The sequence below is a fragment of the Phyllosticta citriasiana genome (genome assembly GCF_038021145.1).
Source record: "Phyllosticta citriasiana strain CBS 120426 chromosome Unknown IWZ02scaffold_5, whole genome shotgun sequence".
Classification (NCBI taxonomy): domain Eukaryota; kingdom Fungi; phylum Ascomycota; class Dothideomycetes; order Botryosphaeriales; family Phyllostictaceae; genus Phyllosticta; species Phyllosticta citriasiana.
This window is the reverse complement of record NW_027117282.1, coordinates 2,186,306-2,209,887: the sequence shown is the minus strand read 5'-3', so window position 1 is coordinate 2,209,887 and position 23,582 is coordinate 2,186,306. Positions and strand designations below refer to the sequence as shown.

Here is a 23,582-nt window from a genome sequence, read left to right as displayed (position 1 = left end):
AGAGCCTATTAAAGATCTATACTCTTTAATAAGGTCTTCACTAGCCTAATAGTCCGCGGGTGGTCTAGGAAGCTCCTTATATAAATAAGGAGTCTTAGAAGGCGTAATAGAGCTTAGAGAGAAAGTCTCTAAGACTTTAGAAAGATAGCCTTCCTGTAATAAAGATATAGTCTTTTTAGACCTATCCCGGGTGACTTGAATTCCTAAATAATAGGAAATAGGTCCTAGGTCCTTAATAGTAAACCTAGACCTTATTAATTCTTTAAAAGAATTAATAATAGACATATCCTTACTAAAAAGTAGGATATCGTCTACGTATACTAAGACCCATATAAATAAGCCTTCTTTAAAGGTCTTAGTATATAAGTAGGCCTTAGATAGAAGCTGTTTATAGCCGTTCTCTTCTAAGAAGTGGCTAAAACAGGCTGCCCATGCCCTAGGGGCTTATTTTAGGCTATAGAGAGCTTTCTTTAATTTATAGACTTTATTATTAAGCTTAAAGCCTATAGGTTAATGTACATAGACGTCTTCATTTATTTTCCTATTTAGGAAGGCGGTTTCGACGTCTATATGTATAATTTCTAGGTCTAAATGGGCAGAAAGGCTTAGTAGTAGGCGTAAAACTATAGGTGAGACTATAGGACTAAAAGTCTCTTTATAGTTTATACTATACTCCTAATTTTAGCCTTACACTACCCATCTAGCCTTATAGCGGGTAATATTTCCCTTATTATCAGTTTTAATCTTATAGACCCATTTACCTCTAAGAATTTTATTATCCTTAGGGGGGTCTACTAAGATCCAGGTTTGATTCTTAATAAGGGAATTATATTCTTCCCGCATAGCTCTCTACCAGTCTAGGCTATTAGAAGAATTAATAGCCTAACTATAAGTAGTAGGTTCCCTATTACTATAGAGTAAGTAATAAGAGATATCTTCCTCTATATTACTTAGGCCTTCTATAGTAACATAGCTGCTACTACTAGGGATTCTAACCTCTTTAAAGGTCTCTCTAAGAGGATGAGGTACTTCTTCTATAGGGCTATTAATAGTAGCCTCTATAGTAGTTAATTCCTTAGAGGATTTTTCTCTAAGGCGCTCACTTCTCCTAGGCTCCTCCCTACTAGTATCTATAGTAGTTATAGACCTAGATCTTAGTCTATTAGGAGGGCTAGTTATAGAAGAAGGAAATATAGGCTTAGTATAGTCTATATCTTCCTTATCTTCTATACTTTTAGTATAGGGAGAAGGAAATTCATCCTCTTTAAAGGTAACATCCCTAGTGCGTATAATAGCTTATTTTTCTATATCCCAGCATCTATAAATATGCTCCCCCTTAAAGCCTAATAATATACCAGGCCTAGAGCGTGGAGAATACTTAGAGGATATAGTACGCTTTTCTCTAGGGATGTTTATAAAGACTTTACTTCCGAAAGTCTTTATATAAGAGAGATTTATAGTAGGAGACCTGCCCTTAGCTATATTTAGCCGGGCTAGAGGCGAAATACCCTCTAGGGACTTCTTAGGGGTCCGGTTTAGAATATAAGTGGCGGTTTTAATAGCCTCTAGCCAGAAGGTAAGGGGGACCTTAGAATTTAAGAGAAGGCAACGGGTAATAGTATCTATTAACCTATGTGTCCTCTCTATAAGCCCGTTTTACTCTAGGCTATAAGGAGAACTCTTTTCTAGAGTTATTCCTTTATTTTCAGCTAGTAAATCTAGCTAAGTTCCCCCATATTCTATGCCATTATCTAGCCTTAAAGACTAGACTTTACCATGCGGCTCTATAAGTTTAAGATAGTAAACTATCTTATTATAGGCTTCTCCTTTAGTAAATAGGGGGAATACCCATGTAAACCTACTATAATAGTCTATAAAGGCTATATAGTAGGTGTATCCCCCTATTCCCTTAGGAGTAATAGGTCCTACGACATCTAGACCTATCTTCTTATAAGGTTTAGAGACCGCTACTAGTGTAGTAGATATAGTACGCTTAGATTTAGCTAAAGGGCATATAGAATAGTCTATTTTACTACCCTTAATAGGTAGTAGTGCCCTAAGAGCTTCTAAATTTATATGCCCTAACCTATTATGCTATAGGTTTAAATCTACTATATATGAGTGATTTATAGTAGATTCTACCTTAGGTAGTATAAATAGGTTATTCTGAAGTAAAACTTCGGCATATATCTGCTCTCTTTTATCTATAAGTCTTAAGTTCTTTATATCTAGATATATACCATGTATATATAGCCTAGATATAGAGATAAGATTTACAGATAAATCGGGGATATAGAGAGCGTCTAGAAGGGTTAGATTTATCCTTCTATTAGCGTACTTAAAGGTAATAGGTATAGTACCTATTCCTTTAGCATAGATCTCTCCTTTACCTAGTTTTATAGGTAAATTTACTTCTTTTAAAGAAGTAAAGAGATCTTTATGTCTAGACATATAGGCTGTAGCGCCGGTGTCTAGAATCTAGTCATTTAGGCCGGGACCCGCGGTAAAATAAGAGGTATAACCCGTAATGTATAGGGTATCCTCTAAATCCGTAGGACTACTATTATTTTCTTTACCCTTTAAATTCCTAGCTCTTTTATAGCAGTCCTTTTCTAGATGGCCATTCTTTTTGTAATAAGAGCACTTCTTAGTACTCTTATTATTATAAGTAGAGGCGTTCTTTTTAGAAGAAGATTTCCCTTTATTACTAGTTGTAGTAATAAGGGCAGTATTACTTTCTTCTTCTAGTTCTCAGCGCCGAGACTCTTCTACTAGACACTCTATAAGGTGGTCTAGAGTAGTCTCTTCTTTTAGCCCTAGCTAGGCTACGGCGCTCTATAAAGAATAGCTACTAGGTATATTACTAAAGAATACACCTAGTTTCTGCCTCTCCGTTAAGGCCATCTTAGTCTGAGATAATAGGGTTATCTCATCTAATAGATTAGCCACCTAGGTATTAATATCTCCCGTATCTTTAAGGCTTAGTAGCCTTATAAAGTGTGAGACTTCCCATGAAAGTCCCTTAGATTCACATCTTTTTCTAAGGGCTTCTCCTATAGAACTTGCAGTTCTATAATGGGCAATGCTAGAATAAAGTTTAGGATCTATAGAGGTCCTAATAAAAGTCCTTATTCTAGCATTATTAACCTCCTAGGTAGGATCTTCTACTTTAGGTTAAGATTTAGAGTCTAGATAGGCTTTTAGCCCTTCTATAATCACTATATCATTTATAGTAGATCGCTAAGACTCCTAGTTCTCAGGGCCTTTAAGTTTAGGAATGCTAGGGAATTCTTTTCCCATATTTCCTAGTAGAAGATGTTTCTTTCTTAAGGTATATTAAAGATTTTATACCTTATAGAGGTCTTTAGAGTATAAAACTCTATGTACTTATAGTTTTAAGCGGAAACTATAAGTGTATGAAGTCTCGAAGTTTATTAGGTGCTAATGGGCCTGATACACCTAATAGAAAGTAGGGAGATTATTAGAGTATCGATGTTTTCTCTAATAACTTAGCCGGGAGTAGAGATATAAGGAATCTGATTTCAGATCCTTGTCCGCCGAGTTTTTCTCTTCAAAACGGTATACTACTTTGCTTACTAAACAAAGTATTCGGGTCGATGCGGGTCGAAAACGTTTCGAAGTGTCGTGAAGTTTTAGTGTTCCTCGTGCTAAGACACTAGCAGGAACTAGTGTAAACGGGTAACGCTTAGGCCTAATATGGTATAGAGGCCGCGTAGCCACACCTTATATCAACGTAGTTAATAGAAATGTGAGGAAATCCGGAGAAAGGTAGAGAAAGGTAAAGAATAGGTAGCGAATAAGGCTATTCTAGACTACTAGAAGGTTCTAGAATAAAATCCTAGGTAGATATAGGCCCGACGGTCCTAGGAAAAATTCGATAGGCTAAGAGCCTAAGGATAGGGCTTAGGATACTAGTCCTTACCCTAAAAAAATGCCTTACTTATATAAATAAGTAGGCTTTCCCTAGACTTCTTTATAAGTTTAGCTTAATAGCTATCCACTAAGATAGTCTTACTAAGCCTTACTTATAAGAGCGGTCTAGTATAGAAAGAATAGTATATTCTTTCTTATAAGTAGGGAAGGAAGTAAAATCCTACTTATAAATTATAAGGCAAGCTATATAGTAATCTATAGATTACTATTAGCCGGGCTCATAACCTGTTAGCGGTATTCTATAAAGATAAGTAATATCTTTATTATATACCGTATGGTAGATGGTTTATAGTAGAGAATGTAGTAGATTCTTTACTATAAGAGAACTTCCTTAAAGGACTAACTAGCAGGCTACCTAAGGGTGTTTATATAGAAGAACCTATAGATTCTAGAGAGTTCTATCTCTAGGTAATTAGTAATAGGTTCTTCTATTAATAGAAGACGATTTCTAATTAATCTAGACTAGAAGATTCTAGGCCTTAGTAATGAGACAATCTAGAATAAGGGCTAGAATCTAAAAGAACCCGTAGGAATAAGTTCTTAGTAATAGAAGAGGTCTAGAAGAGTCTAGAACAGTCTAGACTTATTCTTAGGCCTCTAATAGCTACTTTACCTATAGAATTACTAGTATAACCTTTAGATTAGGACTTAGAGGTAGATACTTCTAATAAGATTATAGTCTTTATCCTATATAAGGCCTTTAAAAAACTTACTAAGGTATGTATTACTACTTACTTATCTTTACGTAATGGCTAACTTATTATAGAAATTCCTTAGTGGTAATAAAACTAGCTAACGCATAATATACATGTTAGGCCTTAGTAACTTAGCTCATTATGCTATTATCCTAGTTTCTAAGGACTATTTTAACATTATATCTACGGAATCTTATAGCTCTTCGCGTAATGCTTACTTAATTTAATACATAGGTATTAATTAAGCTACTAGTTATACTAAGTACTAGAATAATCTCTCTACTTACGTCTTCTATAGTTACTATAAGTTACTAGGTTTCTTATAGGGTTATTACGCGAACTATGTCTAGGGTACTAGTAACCTTAACTATACTATAAGTAACCTTACTAGTACTCATCCTCCTAATTAACATAAAAGACGTAAGGATGAGATATAGCCTAGAGAGTACCTTACTCTTTACTACGTAATAGATAACTAGGTTAATAACTTTCTCTAGGGCTCTATTAAAGGTGTAATAAGGCCTAAACTTAAGAAGTTAGCTCTAATTCCTACTAAAGAGGAGGAAGAGAAGTAGGGGTATAAAAGATAAGGAATAAAATTAAAATAGGGAATAGGATAGATAAGGATAAATTAGTTTATATAGATAAGGGTTATTTACTATAGTATTAGAGGATTCTCTTTACTAGAGTATAGGCGGGTTAGTCGTCTAATTACGTTTCTTCCTATAATTCTTATTAGAGGAAGGCTCTTTTCTACTTTTCTAGGTTCTTTAGTAGTCTAGGGGTAGAAGGATTAGTAGTATAGAAGTCCTCTACTTTTTAGGGGGCCCTAATAAAAGAACTTACTATATACTACTTATTATCTTAATTATATCCTACCTATTAAACCTAATACTTTAAAGTTCCGTAAGTAACCTTACTCGCGCGGATAAAGTTAACTTCCTATTCTTACTAGTTATTAATGATCTCGGGTTTTAGTTCTATATATCTCTATTATGGTAATAGGTCTATAGCTACTTTACGTAGGTAATTAGTATAGAAAAGGTTTATTACCTTTATACTTTCTAGAAGATCTAGTTCGTATAAATAATTTTTCATTCTAGTAACCTTAAATAGTCCTATGTTAGGAGCATCTAATTTTAGATTTAGCCGGTCTATTATCTAGCTAGTCTTCTTAATGTAAATAAAGTCTCTAATGTTAAAGTTAGGTGTATAACGGTATTTATTAGCTTATTAGTAGTTCTTTTCTTATAATTATTAAATTAATTTATAGGTATACTTATAGGCCTCTTATCTTCTTTTTTAGAGAGACTAAGCTATAGACTATACTCTACCTTCTAGTAAAGTAATTATTATTATATAAGTAGTCTAGTTATAATACATACGTAGTAAGAAGCTAAGATCTATTTTAGCTAGTATGAGACCTATAGCCTTATATAGAAGGGTAGCCTAAGCTAGGTCTATTAATAGTAGAAGGTTAGACTAGTTATTTTAATAGTAATTAATAAAGGGTTATAGTTAGCGCATAAGAACCTAATTAACTATCTTAGTAATTCCGTTTATCTAAGAGTAATAGGCTAAATTAAAGTATTATTTAATACTAGTTAACTTACATAGCTCCTACATAAAGGCTAAAATAAACTAAGGACCTTAATCTAATAGTATATTTTTAGGATTTCTAAAAATTTAGTAGACGTAATCGTAAAAAAGTTAAGATACTCCTTTAGTATTAATTTTCTTCATGTAAGGTAAACTAAAGGTTCTTTAGGATAACTAGTCTATAATAATAAGGATATAATTAAATCCCTTTTAGTCTTACGGTATCTCTTTAAAATCTATAGCTAGGTATTACTAGGGATAGTTAGGAATTAGTAGAGGATATAGAAGGCTAGGTATCTTATTAGTAAATTCATAGTTCTAGTAGTAAATATAGTAGTTTTAGCTATGTCTCTTAATTATATAAGTCTAGCCGGGCTAGTAATAGTATTACTATACTAGCTTTTACATTTTATTAATTCTAGGATGGGTAGTAACGTAAGTAGTATACATTACTTTAATTATTCTTACGTAAAGGTTATCCTAGTTAGGAATAACTAATATGCTATAGTGAAGAAGTAATCCATCCTATAACTTCTAATATAATTTATTTTCTAGTTAAAGACGGGCTATTTCCCTCTATAGTTTAAGATCTAGGTTTTCTCTATTCACGCGGAGGAGCTTATTAAGGAAAATTATTAGTAGAGAAACTTCCGGCTCCATTATTATAAGTAGGACTACCTAGGAAGTAGGAATGAGATACTACTCTTATACGGCCTTTAATTTCTCTTTTTAAGTCTTAAGTTACTCTTACTTTCTTATAAGAACATCTATAATAATGTTTTCCTTTCCTAGTTAGTAGGTAAACCGGACTTAGTACTTAGTAAGTTACTTAGCCTATCTTACTTATCATGTAGATAATTAGTACTTAGAAGTAAAGTATTCTAATGCTTAATAGTCCGTAGTTATAAGAAAAGGTTTATAAAGGCCTATAAGTATAGATCTCTATTCCTCTAGTCCTTATATAATAGCTAGGAGTTCTTTATTAGGTATTCCGTAGCGGAGTTTAGTATCTAATATTACCTTAGAATAAAAGGATACCGGTTTCCATTCATAATCTTTTTAATATTATGATAGGACTCCTATAACTACTCTATTACTTACGTCTATTTCTATATAAGTGTCTAAAGTTAGATTATAGTTTATAAGTAGTAATTTACTATATATTAGTTTCTTAAGGTTTCTAAAAGATTCTTCCTTAACTAGTCTAAGTTATCGCTACTTTACTGTTAAATATAGTTTCTCTAGTAGCCGGCTAATTCATCTATAGTTAGGAAGGAATCTCTAATAAAAGTTATAGAATCCTAAGAAAGACTAAAGAGATTAAAGGGTTATAGGTAATTACTAGGTATGAATAGGTTTAATTTTTTACGGGTCTATTAATATACCCTTAGTAGAGATAATATATCCTAGAAATTTCGTATAAGTAGTTAAGAACTTACTCTTTTTTATATTAGCTTATAGTCCCGCTCTATATAATCATTATAGAACTTTAATGATGTGTTAAGTATAATTATACGGGTTTTTAGAAATAATAAGAATATCATCTATAAAAGTAATAATGAAATCATCTAAATAGTTAAATAGAACTTAGTTAATAAAATGTTAAAAAGTAGCAGGCCTATTACTTAGCCTAAAAGGTAAAACGCGGTATTTAAATAATCTATATCTTATACGGAAGGTAGTATATTCTTTAGACTACTTTTAAAGGCGGATTTAATAGAAAGCTTATTAAATATCTAGTTTTATATAGACCTTTCCCTTACCTACTCTCTATAAGAGTTCTAAGATAAGAGGTAAAGGGTATAAGTCCTTCTTTATCTAATTATTTAACCGTTAGTAGTTAATATAAATTCGCTAACCACCTCCGGGTTTTTTTACTACTAATACTAGAGAGGCGTAGGGTGCGTAGCTCTTAGTAATAAATCCTTTCTTTAAGTTCTCTTAGATGTATTCCTTTACTACGGCTAGCTATTCTAGGGATATCCTATAGAGGGGACTTATTAGTAAGTATAGAGAATCCTTATGTATAAGAGAAATTTAATGATTAACTCCTATACGATAGGGTAGTAGCTAATTAGATTCTTATTTTAAAAAGATGTTACGGTAGTTTTTATACTTAGAGGGTAAATAATTATTAAGGTATTTATTAAAAGCTTCATCTTTATTAGCTTCATTAATATTATTAAGTATAATAGAATGGAGGTTTACTACTTCTATTAGTGTTTTTATAGGTAGGTTAATTTCTATAAGAAAGGTGAAAAAGGTTTCTTAATTATTAACTTTAATATTATTAGAGATGTATATTAAAGAAACTAATCGGTTTATCTATAGATCTTTACTTCATGCGGATAATTTTAGAACTTTTAAAAGATTTAAAAAAGAAATTCGGTCTAGAGGATCTAACTAAATGAGTTATTAGTTATGATAATCTAGAAGAATATAATGATATGTAAGGAACTAGCGGCCTAGAATAATATTATAGCGCCTAATATCTAGTATAAAGGCGTATATTATAACTAGCTAATATTAGAAATGGAATTATAATTAATAAATGAAATTAAGTTACTTATTTATGCGTTAGTTAAACCTAGAGACTTTAAGGTTCCTACTAGTAATCTTTCTTTTCTTAATCCCTAATTCCCTAAGTTATAGAAGAAGTTAAGGATAAATAAAGCTAGATCTATTTATACTAGTATTAACTAGGGCATGAATAGGTATAGCATGACTACTAGCTATAATTATAGTTTATATAGTAAACGGGTATCCTCTAATAAGGTCATAAATGTTCACCTATAAATTAGTAATTTATAGAGCTCTAAGCTTATATCTTAGGGAGGAGACTTCCCCTAAGACTTATTATTTTCTAATAAAGAAGAGTACGGTTCTAATATTACGCACTCTTCTCCTTCTTCTTCTATTATAGTATTAACTATCTTTACTTTAGTTTCTAGGCACTATTAGATAAGGTATCTAAACTTTCTATATTAATAGTAGGGTCTAATATTACCTTAGAGTTCTACTTTTCCTTTACGTATTAGATTTTCCGTTATTATATAAGGAGTAGGTCTCTATAATAATCTTAAAAAAGGCTACTCTCTTAAACTTCTACCTATTAGAAGAGTAGATTTACCTACTCATTCCTATTATTATTTCTTTACGCGGTCTTCCTAGAATGATAAAGATATGTTTCTACTATTTTAATACTTAATTATACTTTATGTAATAGGGTATGTCTTTTAAAGGTATTCTTTAAATAAGATAGAGTCGTCTTATTTAATTCCTACTAAATGAGTTTATAGTAGGGGATCTAATAAAGAGTGAAAATCCTCTTTCTATTATTCGTATAGAAGATTAGCCTCTAAAGCTAGGTGTATAAACTCTAACTAGAACTTCTAAAGATCTATAGGAATTTTATAATAAAGGTCCTTTAGCTTCTCCTTTACATCCTTTCACTAATGCGGATTCTTAAATACTTACTTAAGCTAGTAATATAAGTTAGTATTAAGAACTAGATCATCTATCTTTATATAAGTATGTAAAAATAGTACTAGATGCTATGCTACCTTACCCTATATCCTTAAGAGGATGTAACTTATAATGGCTTCCTTAGTATCTATAGTAGTACCTCTTTTAAAGTAGTCTTTATTACTACGGATTTTATTATTTATGAGTAGCTACTAATACTTATATGTAGGGTTTTAGCTATTTATTAATTTAGGTAGGTTAGGCACTCTTAGTATATATTTCTTCTTCTTCTAGGATCTATTCTCTTCTAAATACTATAAACTTATTAACTTAATAGTATCTTCGTGCGACGTTATTTAATAACTTATAATTCTTTCTACTAAGTTAAGGATAACTTATTTAAGAGTCTTAATTTACATCTTTATGTAAATAGTAATATCCTATATTTATCCCTTTATGAGGGAGGTAATCTTAGATTAATAGTTATTAGCTTCTTCTAGTAGAATATGCCTAAAAGCTTCTTTAACCTAAAATTATATCATATAAAAAAGACCTTTCTCTCATACTTATATATTAAGCTTAACCAGTAATAGGGAGTAAAAAGATTATAATAAGAAGGGGAATACCTATCCTCTTCCTTCCTTAGATTTATAAGGTAATTTAGTACCTTCACGTAAGGGTATTTATTATTAACTACTAGACTCCTCTTAAGTACTAGTTACGTAGGCTTAATTCTTAGCTATACTATCCGCGCATAGAATAGTCTTCTACTTTCTTATAAGTAGGTATAGGGAGGATGCCTCCTTAATATTTATACACTATACTATAGCCTTATAAAGACTTCTATAGTTAATATATACTTAATACTCTTTAGTCTTTAGATAATACTAATACACCTTACTAAGACGACTTAAATTACCTTCTTAAATAATAGGCGGTTATATATAAGGCTTAAGCTATATATATAGTATACCTAGTTTAGGTATTCTAATACCTCCCTTAGGTGATAAAAAAGTAGGACGGGGATAATACCTAGAATAATCTTCTATATCTATCATGAATCGTTAAGTAGCTAATATATAGGCTTTTACCTAAAGGCTATCTACTTAGTTAGACATGTATGAAATTAAAAGAACTTAATTAAAGTTAAGTAGAGAAGAGATAAAGTTAAGTAAAGTCTTATTAATTATTATAAATATAGAAGATGCTATGTACTCTTCTATCTTCTATATATATTTATATAAGAAGTGAAATGAGAACTAAACTCTCTCTTTACTACGCGAATTACTACTTTAGTTATATTATTAAAATAGATAAGAAATTAATCTTCTTATTACCGCGTAAAGTTTTATTAGCTATTAAGTAGGCTATATATCCTTAGTAGTATTTATTATCTATTAGTACCGCCGGCTTATATAGCTTAGCCGGTTTATATAGCTTAGTTATAATTATCTTTAGCTTATTAAGTAATCGCGTAAGGGTATAGTTATAATATACTTACGTTACTAGCATCTAATAGCTATTACGTCGTGTCTAATAGCCGCGTCTAATAGCTATTATAACACCTTATTAGAACTATTATTACCCTCCTCTTTACTTTTAGAGTTATTATCTATATTATTATAATTAGGGTTTATTATCTAGTTTATATATAATTCTCCTAGCATCTTAAGGTACTACTCTATACGTTTAAGAGGGCTAGTCTTAATTTTAGTAAGGGGGCTTAATAGAGGTAGAGTACTATTAGTATCTTAATAATAATATTAAGAGATAGGAGTACTTAGATATATTCCTATATAGTAATAAAATAGGGCTTTTAATTATAGGTAGTCTTAAGGTAATCTAATATTATTAGGTGCGTAATATATAGCTTTAAATAAAGTTATTACGGTATTAAAGACATCTCTTATATAAAATAGGCTAAGTTACTCTTAGACCCTCTTTAAGGTTTACGCTATACGTAATATGATTAGTCCTTAGGGTCTTTAGGGGTCTAAGCGTAAGTGACTAGTCCTAATTTAGATAGTGTAAACCGGAATAAAGAGGGTCTGACTTGTGAGATAACCCACCCCCTGGATACCCCCGCATGTATACCCCGCACTGCTGCGCTGTGTGCGGGCGCATGGCCCCACAGCTGCGCGCCTGCTTGACGTCAAGTTGAGCGAAGCGTATGCTGCTATCCATTGGGACGATGCCCTTTGTGTCCTGCCCCCAGCTGTTTTTGTTCGGTTTCGCTTCGTCTGCTAGGAAGGGTGGCTATGAGCAGCGTGTCAGGAGACCTGACGCACAAGGCTTCGGAAATTTTGGAAGAGACCAGTAAAGCTGCTTGTCTTTTCGAGAGTAGGAGTAGATCTCGGACCGCTGCTGGTAATGCTGGCAGAAGTCCACCCACGCGCTTCGTCATACACGTATTCTGGGAGCTTGCTGCCAAGGCGTGCTTCCACTGGTTCACGGCAAACACACAGCAGTCGGTGACAGCAGTCCATTGCTCGGATGCGCAGGTCCCGCTATCAATCGCTCGCTCTGCCAGCGGCATATTTCCGCGCCTGTGCGGGTCTCGCCGTTCTCTCCATTGTTGGTGGCGCACTGCAGCGTGGCTACTCCGCAAGTGATCTCAGGGGCTCAAAGCTCTGGAACTGATAGGCGGCGGTAATGGAGCATTTCCACTTGTGAACGTAATGGTGTTTTGTCCAAGAAACCGGTTGGGCCCGTGAAGCAGCAGTGAGCGATAGCTGACGCACCTGATGTTTGAGGCCCACGTCCATTACCGCTGCACGCCAGTCCCTCATCCCTGGGGCAGTTCGGAAAGAGGAAATGGCAAACGCCGCCAGTACTTCGGATAGCCTGTTCTGTGTATTCCTGAAGCAGACATCCCGTTGCCCCGAATATGCTCTCCGAATTTCTCTGGCGTATAAAACTTGGACGAGTTCCGGAGTCTTTGAAGGATTATGCTGAATGACCAAAGGCCCTTGGACTGAATCTGTACTTCAATCAGTTGCAAAGTAGACTTGGAATTTGCAGTTCCCGGAGAAGCCATGCATTTTCAAGCCGAAACAAGAGATTACGATGGCCTCTACGCAAGCGGAACCAATGGCTTCACGGCGGACCTTGAAACAGACATCATTGTTGTCGGTGCCGGCTTTGGCGGTATATATCTGCTTCACAGGTTGAGGGATGAATACGGTTACGACGTCAAGATATTCGAGGCTGGAGAGGAGTTGGGTGGTGTTTGGTAAGCCATCACGTCCTGGTGATTCGAATATGCCATTGATGTTTCCAGGCATTGGAACTGCTACCCAGGCGCACGAGTAGATTCCATGGTTCCCGTTTACGAGTTGAGCATCGAGAAGCTTTGGAGGGTAAGACGGCCACAAGCCTTTCGAAGAAAAAGTTGATTTGCTAATGCTCGTGAAAGAATTGGAATTGGACAGAAAAGTACCCTGACTACACAGAGCTCCGGAAGTACTTCGAATTCGTTGAAGAGCAGCTCGACATCAAGAAAGATGTCTTTTTCCGGTCCAAGGTTGTGCATGCGCAGTTTGACAAGCCTTCAGCGAGATGGATTGTCAAAACCGAGGATGGCAGAATTGCACGCTCCAAGTTCTTCATTTGCTGCACTGGATTTGCAGCCAAGAGACATTTTCCCGATTGGCCTGGCCTCGAGAAATTCCAAGGAGTCATGCATCATTCATCTTTCTGGCCGAACGAGGGCGTCGACGTCACTGGAAAGCGTGTGGCAGTCATCGGAACTGGATCCACAGGTATCCAAATTGCGCAGGAAACGGCAAAGACGGCAAAATCTGTTACAGTGTTCCAACGGACGCCGAATCTGTGTCTTCCCATGAGACAGCAGAAATTGACCGTTGAAGAGCAAGAGGCGAACAAAAAGCATTATCCGGACATGTACAATTACCGTCTTACCACATTTTCGGGCTTTCCCATGGATTTTGTCAACAGGAAGACGTTTGACGACACGCCTGAGGAAAGAGAGAAGTTCTTTGAAGAGCTTTGGTCAAAAGGAGGATTCCATTTCTGGCTGGGAACATACAAGGTGAGTTACAGGCAGATCCTGGTGTCCTTGTTGGACAGCTTCGCTGAGCGCTTCTAGGATATGCTCTTTGATGAAAAGGCCAACGACGAGGCGTGGAATTTCTGGTTGAAGAAGACGCGAGCCCGCATCACCGATCCCAAGAAGCGGGAACTGCTGGCTCCTCTGCAAAAGCCGCACCCGTGGGGTACCAAGCGTCCCTCGCTTGAGCAAAATTTTTACGAGATGATGGATCGTCCGCAGAATGAGATTGTCGATGCGAAGAAGACTCCAGTTGTGGAAGTCACCGAAAAGGGCCTCAAGACGTCCAACGGTCAGGAACGAGAATTCGACGTCATCGCGCTGGCGACAGGGTTTGACGGCGTGACGGGTGGGATGAAGAACATGGGACTGATGGACGTCGATGGAAACGACATCAACGACAAATGGAAGAACGGACTTTACACAAATCTAGGGATGACGCTCTCAGGGTTTCCCAACTTCTTCTACCTGTACGGCGCCCACGGACCTACTGCCTTTAGTAATGGACCCAGCTGCGTCGAGTGTCAAGCCGATTGGATCATTGACGCTCTGGCAAAGATGAAAAGGGAGGGAATCAGCTACATAGAAGCCACGAAAGAAAGCGAGAAGAGGTGGCGAGAGAAGATTGAGGAGCTGAGCAAGGCGACACTTTTCCACAATGTCGACTCGTGGTACATGGGAGCAAACATCCCCGGAAAGGTCAGAGAGCAGCTGAGTTATGCTGGTGGTTTTCCGATGTACATTCAGGAGATTTCGAAGTCGCTGTACAACGGATTCGAAGGTTTCATCACGGCATAGGTGGAAAGGCCGAGAGGACAGGCGGATTGCGTGGAGCCATTGGAGATGATTATGGAGAATATGAATGGATGATTGAGAGAGCTGATGACCTCCAGGTGATGGCTGCAGATTGACAAGGTACATGAAGATGGGCAGAATCGAAGGAAGTCGGCCGAAGTCGCGCACCCCTGTCCCAGAGCGGTAAAGAGCCGGCCCGGCCAGAAGCGCCATCGAGGCAGGACGTCATCACTCGCCCACCAGGTCCCGTCGAGTTCCAGCACCCAGCTTATCCGTACCTTACCTACCTACCTACCTACTCATTCACGCTCAGCCTTCCGTCTCCCCTCATGGCTCCAGCTCGTCCCTCATAGTATTATCTCAGGACCTGAAGACTATGAGGTCGGTCCTTTTCTTTGGCCGCCAATGCCTGCACAACCATCTCCGTTCCAGCGCTTTGCGCGCCGCAAATGGTAGCGCGCGCCGCACCTTTACAACCTCGCGACCCTCCCCTTCCCGGCTACTGCGCTACATCCGTGATCCACCTAGGAAATCTGGACAAAAAATACTCCTCTGTGGAAGTCTCACGCCAGCGGCCTTTGTCACCCTACTGCAAGACGGCCATGATGACGATGAGCGCACGGGAGAGCAGCTGATGCTCGAGGCCTCGCGGGCTGAGCTCAACGACCAAGTACCTCGAGCTATACAGCACTCCAAGGGCTTCCGGAAAAAGGCCTATCTCTTTGTCGACGAGTACATCTGGGAGCCGATAGCAACGGGATTTCGCCTTCTCCACCTGGTCATCATATTCGCGCCTGTGATATTGGCCGTGCCAGCCATCTGGATAGGAAGACGCGTGCCAGACAGAGACAATGAGCGGACGGGAACCTTGTGGTGGTATGGATTCTTGGTCAGAGGCATGGAGAGGGCGGGAGCAGCCTTCATCAAGGTAGGCATCGCGGCGTCATCGGACCCAGAACAAAGTTGCTGATCAAAGGTCACATAGCTCGGTCAGTGGGCAGCTTCACGGACAGATATTTTTCCTACAGAAATGTGCAGCATCATGTCTTCTCTCCACTCCAATGCCCCTGCCCATTCCATGGTAAACACTAGAAAAATCGTCGAGCGAGCTTTTGACGGCCGAAAGTTTGAGGAAATCTTCGAGGAGTTTGACGAAAAGCCTCTGGGGGTCGGCGCCATCGCACAAGTCTACAAAGCAAAGCTCAAACCAGACCTGGCGACACCGACCGATCCCGACCTTGAAGAGCCCCAGAACCTGCGAAAAACGCTGAGGAAAAACGTTGACGCAACATTGAAAAGTATACCTCACCGTGTGCCGTCTTCTCATGTCGCGGTCAAGGTCCTCCATCCCTACGTAGACAGAATTGTGCGGCGCGATTTGCGGATCATGGCCTTCTCTGCGGCCATCATCAATGCCGTTCCGACAATGGAGTGGCTGTCGTTCCCCGACGAGGTCAAGCAATTCGCAGAAATGATGAAATTGCAGCTCGACCTCCGGATCGAAGGTGCCAATTTGACAGTCTTCCGCCGCCACTTCAAAGACAGAACGACTGCCTGGTTTCCATTTCCATACAATGAATACACCACCCGACAGGTGCTCGTAGAAGAGTTTGCCCAAGGAATCCACCTCGAGGACTTTTTGGAAAATGGCGGCGGTGTATACCAGAAGGAGATCGCTGATGAGGGTCTCGACGCCTTTCTACACATGGTACTGATCGACAACTTCATTCACGCTGATTTGCACCCGGGAAACATCATGGTGCGATTCTACAAGCCAGAGCAACCGCAGGTGCCCTCGATCAGGCTGAAAAAGACGGCTGAAACGATCGAAAAGGCCACCGACGTTACCGAGGAAGTGCTCCAACGCCTACGGCCTTTGAGGAAGAACAAGCAGGCTTGGATCTCGCAGCTCGAACAGTTGGATGCAGAGGGTTATCGTCCTCAGCTGATTTTCATCGACACGGGGCTCGTGACAGAGCTGAATCACATCAACCGGACCAACTTTCTCGATTTGTTCAAAGCTGTCGCAGAGTTTGACGGTTATAAGGCGGGCACATTAATGGTGGAACGGTGCCGGCAGCCAGATGCTGTCATCGACAAGGAGGTCTTTGCCCTGAAAATGCAACACCTCGTGCTTAGCGTCAAGAGTCGCACATTTGCACTAGGAAATATCAAGGTTGGGGACATTTTGAATCAAGTGTTGACGATGGTTAGACAACATCACGTCAGACTGGAGGGTGATTTTGTCAATGTTGTCTTGAGTATCCTTTTGCTCGAGGGCATTGGCAGAAGCCTGGATCCAGATTTGGATCTCTTTGCAGGGTGAGTCGGACGCCAGCGATCTGAAGGCCCTGACCAGGAGATTGATGAGATTGTCGCAGAGCCTTACCGATCCTGCGCCAGCTCGGAGCTAAGAGCAGCAAAGACCTCATGCGCGGTGCGGACTTCTCGATGCTCAAGGTGTGGGCAGGTCTCGAGGCTCGAAGCTTCCTTCGTGCCTCTGTGGAAAGGGTGAGTTGATTCCGAGACAGATGGAAGTGGATGGCTTCGTGGCTAATCTTCAGCAGGTCGAGGCTTGTGTCAAATATGACCTTCTGTCGCCCAACATTTGAATTTGTAGATGATTTGGGAGCTTGGCGTGAGTAGACGAGCATTTGTTTGTTTAGACAAGAATTCATGGCGTCAATTATAGTCGTTGTCTGTCGTGCATGTCGATGCGATGCACTGGACGGGAATTGGTAGGCTACACAAAAGGGAGAGTGGTGTGTCGCCACGCATTCCTAGTAAGGAAGCCAAAGCCGCTGACGTCGTTTGTGGTCGGCGCGCGCAACAAGTCCAAACACCACCAGGTCGAATGACTACCTCAAGGTAAGCTATTTCTGATGGCGGCCATACCCAGTCGCAAAAGAGGGCTCAAGCGCCGCATGGCGGGCATCCATCATAATAAGCCCACGATCTGCTCGGCCAGCCGCATGCCCGGTTGCGCGGTGCGCGTGCATGCATCTCGGCTCTTTCCCTTTGCAATGGTTTTATTCAACTTCTTTTTGCCATAATGACGGACCAAGAAAGATCAACCTCGTCCTCTTCCGCAAAACCCCCTGGCAAGCGCCTCATCGACCTCCTCCCCATCCCAGCCGTCTCAGACCCCACCACGACAGACCAAGCGGAAACACTCAGCGACAAGCCAACCCTCTCGCATGCTCTAGCCATGGACAATCACCCGGCCGAAAAAGGCCTTGCGCAACATGCCTTCCAGCGCCAACATGAAAAGGAGGTTATGGATTTGGGATGGAATGAAAGTGAAGAAGAAATTACAGATCCACTCGTGGGCGGACTAGAAAATGAAGAGCTTTGGCTTTTGTGTCGAAGATTCAACAAGGTGAGCTTCTGCGGAGGTGATGGTCGAGGTCCACGATGCGCACGGCGCGTTGAAGCCCTTGAAATTTGCTGACTAGGATGCACAGCAAGTATATCACGTCAAATCTTCACCTCATCCAGCGCCAGGAAACCTCGACATGTACATTGCGGACCAGGAGGAGTTTTCGCCAGATAAACTGCGGGCTACCATCGAACGGTTATACATGACAGTCATCATTGGACTACTAGCGGCTTGCAAGCAGATTGCGCGGATTCGATCGTGGAGAGAGAGAAGGAGGACGGCTTGCTTTTGCTTTGTAAGAAGAACACGGCTTTGAAGAAACTTGTACGCAGTTCAGAATGCTAAGGATTTGCAGGCATACTACGCCGCATGGGTGTTCGACATGCTGGTCCCGTTACATGGCCTGACGCTCATCGGCCTAATTCTCTTTCCACCATTGCGGGACATGATGTTCCCACCGGCGCCACTGGCCCTCGTCGACGCAAAGATCGGGACACTGCAGAAGCCAAAGGCCGGCTTGCTGGGCAGCCATGACAGCGTGACAGGAGCGCCCGAGAACTACAAGGGCGAAGCTGTCGAGCAAGAGGCCAGAAACTTTGTGAACAGCATCGCCTCGATTGCAATCAGCAGCGCCTCTGGAAAGCGCTCGGAAAAAGACTCTCACTCGGATTCTGAAGACGAGAGTCCGCAAGATGTCACTCCAGATCCTACTGCGATCGCTGTTGGGGCAGCAGACGCGAAGAGCAAGGCCTCCGGCACGGTTCCTGCGGCAGATTACGACAAGACAAAGGTTCCGATGGATACCATGATATGGAAGAACATGAGGCCGACCATGTTCATCATTACCAGCCTAACAGATGCCTGGGAGAGGGTAGCCAAGTAAGTGTCTGGACACAATCGAGACATTCGAGCAGTGCAGAAGCTCATCCAAGCAACAGTGCTCTATCCCCTACGCCACCTTTTCCAAGAGATACGTACCGACTCAGACTGGCAGCACTGGTGGTTCCACCTCTTGCTGTATCGCTCTTCTTCAGCTCATACATGTTTGCAAAGGTAGTCACCTTTGGCATCGGTTTCCTCTTTTTCGGTCAACCTATCATATCCCGCGCCGTGTCTCGGCTCAATCGACGATATCCACGCTGGCAAAGGATTCTCGAGCTTCGCAAGTCAGTGACCCAGCTTGTACATGAAAGTCTGCCGCTAAACATATCGTTCTCCACAGCACGGTGCTCAAAGGCGTACCGACTAATGCCCAGCTCACCATAACTTTGCTGCGCATCGGCGAGGCAAACCACGCGCCATTGCCCCCTCCGCCTCGCAGTACGTCCCCGCCCCCTCATGAGCCAGCGGCCCTCACAACCGCTCATCTGCGTGCCGCAGGCGATGACACCCCTCTCAATGCGTCGCCGGAAGAGATCGCTGCAGCCATCTCCCCCGACACAGCAGACAACGACCGTGCCGCCACGACGGGAGCGGCCGACGTCGACGCCGCCAAAGCGCCTCGTCACGGGCGCCGCGGGAGCAGGCTTCTCGGCTTCTTCAAAGGCACGACCAAGACCGTCATCGAGACGACCATCAACGCCGACAAAGTCAAGGCAAAAACAGGCTCGATGCGCGCCAAAGACCGGCTCGGCGCAGTGCCCCCGCCAGGCGAGGAGCACCGGCGCAGCGGGCCCGTCGCCTTCAAGGCGCGGCACCGCGGGCGCAAAGGCTTCGTCGTGCTGAAGCCGCAGAGCGACATGCAAGGACCCGGCCCGGCGCCCGTCGTCGGCTTCGTGCTGGCCAAGGACGCGGCGGCCGCGTGCGAGGCCGAGGGCGTCGGCGGCAGCGGCGCCTCGGGCCTCAGGGCGTCCTGGAGCCTGCCCGTGTCGCGCGTCGACGAGCTGCGCAAGGTCGGCGGCTTTGGCTGGAAGGCCAAGCTCGTCGTTGGCTGGGCGCTCGAGAGGGAGGTCGCGGATGGGCTCGAGATTGTCGAGCGCGAGACGGGCGCGAGGTGGAAGGTCACGGCTTGTCCGAGGAGGGACGAGCTGTTCAACCGGCTCGTGGCTGTTGGCGGGCAGCGGTGGGTGAGCATGTGAGAGAGATCTCTCTTTTTTTTTTTTTTTTTCCTTTGGCGCAAGTCTTACATTGCGATGTTGGTTAGCGGGAACGACGACGACTGATGATTATGATGATTCATGACGACTAAAATAGGTCTAGCCACGAGGTATGAGGTATGAGGTACCAAATCAGACAGTCCGATGAAAAAAAAATTTCGACGGCTTTGATAATTGAGAGAAATCACTTCGTTGCAGAAAGTAGGCGCAAAGAAAGACCATTTTGTAGTAAAGCGAGGCAAGACCGAATGCAAATCAAATTTATGTTCAAGCCAAAGGGAGAACGCAGCAAACTTTTCTGGCTATTTTCGTTTATCCTTTTCTATCCTGGCGTACAAGCACAGTTCACGCGTGCTCTACCAACGCGGCAACAGGAGGAGCCATGTAGATATCAACGCAGAATATTTTTTGGTAAAGCTGGGGCAAGCTGGGCGACAAGGTAAAAGTCGTAAAAAGAAGGAATGGCGAAACAACCTCGCCCGACTGGGCGATAGGAATGGCAGTCGTAAGCAAAAAACGTGGCATTTAATAAACCCAAACATGTCCCAGAGCCGCGAAGAAGCTCGACACGAGCGGCGCAATCACTGCGCGCTTCTCTGATTTTCTTACGCGTCCTCGGCACCGTCAGCGGCGGCCTCGGCCGCGTCGTTGGCCTCGACGGCTTCGACTTCCTCCAAGTCGTTCTCCTTGGGGACGTCGGCCCCCTTGTGTGCTTTGGCCGCCTCCGCGGGACCGCCCTTCTCCGCCGTGTCAGCCGCGTCCTCATCCTGAGCTTCCTCATCAGCAGCCTCGGCTTCGGGCTCGCCGTTGCCCTCGGATTCACCATCGCCGGCAGCTTCGGGTCCACCCTCTTCGTCCTCTACGCCATCTTCTTCGGTTGCGGGCGCCTTTGCGTCTTTATCCAATCTGCGCCTCTTGGTCTGAGGGGCGGCTAATCGAAAGGCCGAGTCAGCAGACTGGCGCAAGACCATCCAGGAGGTGGCCGGACGGCAGATCGCGTCGACTCGCAAGTCTTCGAACATGACCTACCTTCTTTCTCGTCTTCCGACCCTTCCTCGTCGTCAAAGGAACCCTCGGAATCTTCGTACCTGGCACGCGCGACCGGTCAGCCTTGCCGGCAAACGGCTGTGGTAAAGGCGAGGAAAAAGAACGAGCGAGGACGAGTGCGACTGAGAAACAACGCATCGAAGTAGACGAATGAAAGGCGAAATGAAGATTCGAGCCCCATCAGTGGTCGCGAGTGCAGGCCGACGCTGCGGCCTAGCGCGTCATTGGGTAGATCCGGGATCTTGCCGTCGCTCGACACAGCAACTCAACAACGCGATGGAGGGGATATCGAAGGCCAGAGATGTAATCGCGTAAGGAAAGCGATGGCAATTGGCGACGGAACAGAGCGGCGCGACGTAATTGGACAGTGATGTCGACCGTGGACTTACTCCTCTTCTTCTTCTTCTTCCTCGTCGGAAGGAAGGGCAACGAGCTCCTCCTCCTCGTCGGCGTCTTGCTTCCTCTTGCGGGTGGCGGCGGACATGATGGGTGGTGGATGCAGGAGTGGGGAGGTGGACGTGGTGGGGTGTGAGAGGCAGACGGAAGAAAGAGGTCAGGGGAGAAATGTAGATGTAAGCTGCGACGACGGGGCGGCAGCAAGAAAGACTGGGGGGCTTGGGGGCTGCGCGGAGATTGTTGGAGCAAGCCCAATTGGGGGAGGTCCAGCGTCCAGGTCCGGGGCTGTGGTGAGCAAGCAAACAAGCAAGCAGGCAAGCTGGGGGAGCTGGGGGAGCTGGGGAGCTGGGGAGCTTGGGGACTCGCAGAGGCGGAACCCAAGCAAGGGATCGGTCGGCTGCCGCCCAACCACCGACCTGTACGCCAGCAAATCCCTTGTACCATTCGCAGTGCCGGCCCCTCTTCCTTGCTGTTCCTGTGTGCCTGTCTCGCCTCTCCTGACGTGCTGTGGTTTGGCCTTGCTAGCCTCACGACGGTCGATTCTCGCCGGGTTGGCCCATTGTTTCCTCGATGAGGGCGTTGGCCGTGTTCGCAAGCCTTGGACGTCGGGACGCGGGCCTGAGAATTGGCTCTCCAAGGACATCATCATCCAATCGAAAGTCTTGTGAGCACTCGCAGACGAGGGAAGCCGGCCAACGGGTGCCACTGGAACAGAAACGCTTTAGGGTTAGCCCGTCTGTCGTTGGCGAACCATGACGACTGCGAGATGGACAGAGATCAACCACACGCACGGTGTCGTCTCGGCGTGGGAGGTTGTTGTTGGTCCTTTGCGCACTTGATTCATGTCGAGAACGTCTGGTTTTTGCGCGAGGAAGAAGTCGGGTGGTGGACAACATGGAAGCGACCAATGTGGGTCAAGAGTAATGTATTTTTGTTTACCAGAGCGATGATGCTTACTTGCCGTTTGCAGTAAAGTGGTTGCCGCTTCTGTACGAATCTATTGGCTACTCAACCAAAGCACGAAGAAATACTCCTATAGAGGGTTTCCAACCGGCCGCGTGGATGACCAACTATCCCTTAGCGGAATTGTGAGCAGACGCGCGTTCAGACGTGACGCCCTTCGACAGTGTTCTTCTCAGTCTATCAAACCTTGGCAATGTAGCGGTAAGAAACCCCTTTGCTCCCTCTCCCACACGACAGAAAAGCCAGGAATGACTAATGTAAATGAAAGTCGCCATCGCAGAGCTCAAGAACATGTTCGAGTCTGAAATTTACAGCAAAGTTTCCTCAAAACTGAGCGCCTTCATCAACGAGAATCGTCGAAAAATGTCCAAGGACTGCGAGGAAGTACCTATCAGAAACTGCAATCAACACATCACAGGTTTCCTTGGGAGCCCCAGACCGAACATCATACTTCGGAGAGGCGCCAGCCTGGAAGAGCATCTCGCGTACTTGTGTGGAAGCAGAACATATGGAGAGGACGGGTCGATGAACGAGACGGCATACGAGGGACTATTCAGCACAGATCGGTCTGCTCAGCAAATGTGTGGTGAGTGTCGATTTGCTCTCCTGGATGTGTTCGAAAAGGAAATGGAAGATCTTGAGAAAGAATTGAGGTCCGTCATCAATCAAAGGTCTGGGCTCTGGCTTGGTTGCATGGTCGAAAGTAACAAGCTGCTGCCGGCGTGCCGCAATGGCAGTCATTATAGGCCATTGACGCAGTAACTCACGAGCTCAGGGTTGACGAGTGAAAAAGGCTCCGCGGACATGAAACATGGTCTTGTCGATCCAGCCGACTCGCTGCACCATCCAAAGACGTCAGGGGCTCAGAAGGGGGTGAGGGCAGCTAGAAAGAGCTGATCATTAGCAATTACTCGAAAATGGAAGCACGTGGACGGCAAAGGAAACCAAAACTCCTGAAAGTGTTGCTCAATCCAAGGGGGCAACCGTATCTTTTGACACTCACTGTGGTGATGTCTATCGAAAGAAAGCACTGGTTTAGCGCTAGGAATATCACAGTCTATTCAATCATGTACAATTGCATATGCTGAGCAGAACAATCTTCATCAAAAGACCACACTTTATCT

The 23,582-nt window shown here is 42.7% G+C and overlaps 5 protein-coding genes across 5 annotated transcripts; 4 read left to right on the top strand and 1 right to left on the bottom strand.

The window, feature by feature from the left end:
- The first annotated feature begins 12,499 nt into the window (after nucleotides 1–12,499).
- On the top strand, nucleotides 12,500–14,605 carry IWZ02DRAFT_243916 (cyclopentanone 1,2-monooxygenase). The gene is made up of 4 exons (XM_066763105.1): nucleotides 12,500–12,945; nucleotides 12,994–13,072; nucleotides 13,129–13,764; nucleotides 13,822–14,605. The coding sequence occupies exons 1-4, from the start codon at nucleotides 12,749–12,751 to the stop codon at nucleotides 14,578–14,580; spliced, it is 1,671 nt and encodes a 556-aa protein (XP_066624185.1). The 5' UTR covers nucleotides 12,500–12,748; the 3' UTR covers nucleotides 14,581–14,605.
- Nucleotides 14,606–14,817: 212 nt separating this feature from the next.
- On the top strand, nucleotides 14,818–17,269 carry IWZ02DRAFT_449683 (uncharacterized protein). Its single transcript, XM_066767422.1, has 4 exons — nucleotides 14,818–15,505; nucleotides 15,563–16,899; nucleotides 16,959–17,088; nucleotides 17,145–17,269. The coding sequence occupies exons 1-4, from the start codon at nucleotides 14,954–14,956 to the stop codon at nucleotides 17,187–17,189; spliced, it is 2,064 nt and encodes a 687-aa protein (XP_066624184.1). The 5' UTR covers nucleotides 14,818–14,953; the 3' UTR covers nucleotides 17,190–17,269.
- A 360-nt stretch (nucleotides 17,270–17,629) lies between these two features.
- Nucleotides 17,630–20,034, top strand: IWZ02DRAFT_375544 (uncharacterized protein; the record flags this gene model as incomplete). Its single annotated transcript, XM_066764830.1, has 5 exons — nucleotides 17,630–17,956; nucleotides 18,042–18,251; nucleotides 18,312–18,835; nucleotides 18,895–19,122; nucleotides 19,179–20,034. The coding sequence occupies 5 exons, from the start codon at nucleotides 17,630–17,632 to the stop codon at nucleotides 20,032–20,034; spliced, it is 2,145 nt and encodes a 714-aa protein (XP_066624183.1).
- A 542-nt stretch (nucleotides 20,035–20,576) lies between these two features.
- On the bottom strand, nucleotides 20,577–22,100 carry IWZ02DRAFT_243790 (uncharacterized protein). Its single transcript, XM_066763103.1, has 3 exons — nucleotides 21,489–22,100; nucleotides 21,078–21,140; nucleotides 20,577–20,983 (listed from the first exon to the last, which is right to left on the bottom strand). Exons 1-3 carry the CDS (start codon nucleotides 21,937–21,939, stop codon nucleotides 20,658–20,660), a joined length of 840 nt encoding a protein of 279 aa, XP_066624182.1. The 5' UTR covers nucleotides 21,940–22,100; the 3' UTR covers nucleotides 20,577–20,657.
- IWZ02DRAFT_243796 (uncharacterized protein) lies at nucleotides 22,101–23,573 on the top strand. Its single transcript, XM_066763104.1, has 4 exons — nucleotides 22,101–22,404; nucleotides 22,466–22,659; nucleotides 22,727–23,044; nucleotides 23,252–23,573. The coding sequence occupies exons 1-4, from the start codon at nucleotides 22,262–22,264 to the stop codon at nucleotides 23,353–23,355; spliced, it is 759 nt and encodes a 252-aa protein (XP_066624181.1). The 5' UTR covers nucleotides 22,101–22,261; the 3' UTR covers nucleotides 23,356–23,573.
- Nucleotides 23,574–23,582: the final 9 nt, after the last annotated feature.

What these genes read in the sequence shown, in the direction of transcription:
- IWZ02DRAFT_243916 (XM_066763105.1), top strand. Translation starts at nt 12,749, where the DNA reads ATGCATTTTCAAGCCGAAACAAGAGATTACGATGGCCTCTACGCAAGC. An exon ending in GCATCGAGAAGCTTTGGAGG is followed by an intron (nt 13,073 to 13,128) that starts GTAAGACGGCCA and finishes TGCTCGTGAAAG; the next exon opens with AATTGGAATTGGACAGAAAA. An exon ending in TCTGGCTGGGAACATACAAG is followed by an intron (nt 13,765 to 13,821) that starts GTGAGTTACAGG and finishes GAGCGCTTCTAG; the next exon opens with GATATGCTCTTTGATGAAAA.
- IWZ02DRAFT_243796 (XM_066763104.1), top strand. Translation starts at nt 22,262, where the DNA reads ATGGACAGAGATCAACCACACGCACGGTGTCGTCTCGGCGTGGGAGGT. An exon ending in ACAACATGGAAGCGACCAAT is followed by an intron (nt 22,405 to 22,465) that starts GTGGGTCAAGAG and finishes TGCCGTTTGCAG; the next exon opens with TAAAGTGGTTGCCGCTTCTG. An exon ending in CAAACCTTGGCAATGTAGCG is followed by an intron (nt 22,660 to 22,726) that starts GTAAGAAACCCC and finishes TGTAAATGAAAG; the next exon opens with TCGCCATCGCAGAGCTCAAG.
- IWZ02DRAFT_449683 (XM_066767422.1), top strand. Translation starts at nt 14,954, where the DNA reads ATGAGGTCGGTCCTTTTCTTTGGCCGCCAATGCCTGCACAACCATCTC. An exon ending in CGGGAGCAGCCTTCATCAAG is followed by an intron (nt 15,506 to 15,562) that starts GTAGGCATCGCG and finishes AAGGTCACATAG; the next exon opens with CTCGGTCAGTGGGCAGCTTC. An exon ending in TTCGTGCCTCTGTGGAAAGG is followed by an intron (nt 17,089 to 17,144) that starts GTGAGTTGATTC and finishes AATCTTCAGCAG; the next exon opens with GTCGAGGCTTGTGTCAAATA.
- IWZ02DRAFT_243790 (XM_066763103.1), bottom strand. Translation starts at nt 21,939, where the DNA reads ATGGTACAAGGGATTTGCTGGCGTACAGGTCGGTGGTTGGGCGGCAGC. An exon ending in GAAGAAGAAGAAGAAGAGGA is followed by an intron (nt 21,141 to 21,488) that starts GTAAGTCCACGG and finishes CGCGCGTGCCAG; the next exon opens with GTACGAAGATTCCGAGGGTT. An exon ending in GAAGACGAGAAAGAAGGTAG is followed by an intron (nt 20,984 to 21,077) that starts GTCATGTTCGAA and finishes CCTTTCGATTAG; the next exon opens with CCGCCCCTCAGACCAAGAGG.